General features: G+C 36.5%; 1 protein-coding gene across 1 annotated transcript; it reads right to left on the reverse strand.

The window, feature by feature from the left end:
- Nucleotides 1–155: 155 nt before the first annotated feature.
- On the reverse strand, nucleotides 156–1094 carry LOC102886401 (olfactory receptor 6C2). The gene has a single exon (XM_006910705.1). The coding sequence runs from the start codon at nucleotides 1092–1094 to the stop codon at nucleotides 156–158; it is 939 nt and encodes a 312-aa protein (XP_006910767.1).
- Nucleotides 1095–3695: the final 2601 nt, after the last annotated feature.

Below are 3695 nucleotides of genomic sequence, written 5' to 3' on the forward strand. Positions count from 1 at the left end.
GATTGCATAAATCTGTGGTTGTTAAGAGTAATAGAAAAGAAATTTCTGCGGCTACTCAGATTGTAACTGCAGTTCTGTACTGTAGATTTGAATTAGAACACATAATAAAAGATGAAATACTTAATGTATCTACTTTTGAATAAATACAATTTTAGTTATCTAGTTCTTTGAAAATATGCCATCTTTTTTACAGAGTCAATGAAAGCTTCTTTGACTTGTTTATTCCGTAGAGTGTAAATGAAAAGATTCATTAAAGGGACAAATGAGGAATTGAGCAATGCCATCGCCTTATTAAGGGCCACTTCTTCCTTTGCTGGCTTGATATAGATAAAGATACAACCTCCATAGGTAATGAAAACTACAATCATGTGTGCAGAACAGGTAGAGAAAGCCTTTTTTCTTTGCTGAGCTGAAGGGAGCCTTAAAATAGTCTTGAGGATGTACGTGTAGGACACGATTACACAAACTAGGGTGACTATGAGAGTCATCACAGCCATGATTAAAAGTAGCTGCTCTATTGATTGAGTGTCCGAGCACGCAATCTTCAGAAGAGGAGATGCATCACAGCCAAAATGGTCAATGAGATTGGAGCTACAGAAATCTAGCTGAACTCCCAGGCTAAGCAGTGGAAGTATAACAATTAACCCAATCAGCCAACAGCAAAGGACAAGAATGGTGCATACTCTTTCGTTCATGATGCTGGTGTACTGCAAGGGCTTGCAGATGGCCACGTAGCGGTCATAGGACATGGCAGTTAGAAGAAAAAAATCTGTTGCCCCGATGAGGATGAGAAAAAATAATTGGCTGATACAAGCTGTATAGGTAACAAGTTTGTCTCCAGTTGTCATGCTGTATAGGAATCGAGGAACATAGACAGTTGTAAACATAATTTCTATCATGGAGAAATTCCGAAGGAAAAAGTACATGGGTGTTTTAAGGTGAGAGTCCACCAGAGTGAGGAGAATAATGATTAGATTTCCAGCAACAGTAAAAATGTAGGTGAGAAACAGAAATACTAAAAGAAAAACCTGCAGTCGTGGGTCATCTGTTAATCCTAGCAGGATGAATGTTGTTATTGCAGAATGGTTTTTCATCACTGTCTTCAGATATATAATGAGTCTGTATTACTAAATCATAGGCTTTGAATCTGAGGAATAGAATGCAAAAATGATATTTCAATATGCTGTACAGAGAAAAGTAGCTAAGCAAACCAGGAGAAGCACATGTTTTAGCTTTTATTTGATCGTCAACAATCTGATATAGAAGCGATTGCATCGTGCTTCATTTCCCTGCACTGCGCTTTACCTTCAGAATGGTCTTCAGAATGTGGCTTATGGAAAATATCCATCTGAAGTTTCTTTTCCACTTCGGTCACAGAACCAATTTTCAAGGAGATAGAAAGTGCCTTGAGAACCTCACGGTCCCCCGAGAACATGGCAGCCATTGTGGTATCCCCAGTCCTTGGTGTAGAGTAGGAGATCCATTAATGTTGGTAAAGAGGAAAAATCTGTACACAAATTGATTTCCCCATCTGTCACTGCAGCGTATGGGCAAAGCGTTCTCATACTCTATGGTATTTTAATACTACCAGTGGCTCAGTTGTATTATTTCCATGCTTTGCAACACTTGTTCCCTTCAAACAATTCCTGAATCTCCCCCACATCCTAGAGAAGCCTTTACTGTTTGGGCAACCTGGGAGGAGTATATCAGAGTTCCCATGAATTCTCCTGAGTTCCATACTCCTCCAAAATTTCTTCTTTGCTCCCCTTTTATGATAATTTGCTGAAATCCTCTAGTCTGGGTACCTCTCGTGTATCAGCATGAACAGCCTCTGTTTTGTTATCTTTCCCGAATTCTTGTTTCAACATCCATCTGTTGTCTACTGTCCCACCCATCCCAAGTCTTCCCAGAATACTGACAGGTGAGATGTTCTGATGGTCTTTCTCAGAACACTATCCTGTCCCTAGGCTTCTTTTATCCTTAGTGGGGTTCTGTAGTTTATGCATAGATATTTCATCTCCCAAATGAGTTCTGAGGCTAGTTGCCTGCTCCCTTAATATCAGAAAGTCTATATCTTGCGAGATGGGTAGATAAAGGAGAATACCACTTGGGGAAAACTCTTATATCTTTGCCATATTATTTTCTCTGAAGATTCACTTTACCCTTGGATCTGTCACTAATCATTGCTGCCCCTACCATTTCTTCAGGACAGATTTTTGCTTTTCAGCACTCTGGCCCAAGGGTAGGTAGACTTTGTGCTTATTCCTTTAAAAAGCAGTTATTATCAGGTGTTAATATTTAATAAAAATTAAATATTACACAGAGAATAAATACATTTTGGCTATTAGGAATAATATTTTTAAAAGCTAGAAAAGCACAATACATCCTCATGAGCTTCCCTACAAAACTGCCTTCGAGTGTTGCTTATTTGAAGATCAAGTCAAAGAATTCCTTTCACCTTGTTCCAATAAGACCTATGATACTTTTTCATTTCTCACATTTCCTACCTATTCACTCACCCTTCCCAGTGATGACACTTTAAGAAGTGTCAGAGCTGGCATTTGACCAGGTCAAATGAAATTCAAAATGAAATCCAAAACTTAATCATTTCCAGGAAAGCTGTAATGTTAGGATTTGGGGCAATTGCTCATACTTAGTCAGTTCTAATAATCACTAATTAATTAAAATGTTAGTTTTTCAAATGTTTTCTCAATGTAAACAGTATCTTCGGGGCATTTGGGTTTCTTCAATAAATGACTCAAATGAAATCACCCCATGAGACACCAATCATTTTGTAATATGAATGATTTGTATGTGATGCATATTTCCCACCAAATGCCTTAAGCGCTGTTTCCCTCTGTTCTTAGGGAAGACTTCATTTCTTATCTATTGAGGAGAATTGGCACAGTGTACAGGGTTCATAAACACCTTCATATGGGAGGCTGCACACCAAGGCTTATGGGATAAAATGTTTGCCTAATGTCAGCAACCTTTAAATAATGCAAGCCCATGCAGAGATAGTTCTTCTAGATTAAAATGCAAGGGTTTCCAGAGAGCCACACATCTTTCTATTTAGCACCTCTAAAGTTCTTTTCTTCAGCAACTTTTATCTGCATATGTCTCCATGCTGGCCAACACACTGAGCACCAGTTAATATCCCTGGATGGTATACCATCACATACCATAAAAACATATAATTTTGTGTCCTCAGTTCAGAGGAAGTGACTGGGTTGAGATTTATAAGTAAATCATATCAATGTTTGAATGACTACTTTAAAAGTCAAATATTTAACACAAAAAATTAATACTGGAGTTTTAGACCATGACTATTCACTTACTGTGCTCAAAGATAATTTTTATTATCTTTATCTTTATCTTTATTATTATTTTTATCTTTAAAGATAATATTACTTTAATCCTCTTGATCAAATGTGTTCATATTCATTTATTACATTCATTCTTTAAAGATAATATTACTTTAATCCTCTTGATCAAATGTGTTCATATTCATTTATTACATTCATTGAGAACCAATAGAAAAGCATAAGAAAAATCCTCCCATGATCACATTACACTCAGCCATGCTTATTAATATCTTATTATAGTTATTTCTACCTGTTTGTACCTATATAATTATGTAATGCAGTTATTTATATTTTATAAACTATATATTATATTGTAAATAACATTTGATG

Source organism: Pteropus alecto, unplaced genomic scaffold, assembly GCF_000325575.1.
Source record: "Pteropus alecto unplaced genomic scaffold, ASM32557v1 scaffold624, whole genome shotgun sequence".
NCBI classification, from domain to species: Eukaryota; Metazoa; Chordata; class Mammalia; order Chiroptera; family Pteropodidae; genus Pteropus; species Pteropus alecto.

Excerpts from the sequence above, each read along its gene's own strand:
- LOC102886401 (XM_006910705.1), bottom strand. The coding sequence starts at position 1,094 with ATGAAAAACCATTCTGCAATAACAACATTCATCCTGCTAGGATTAACA.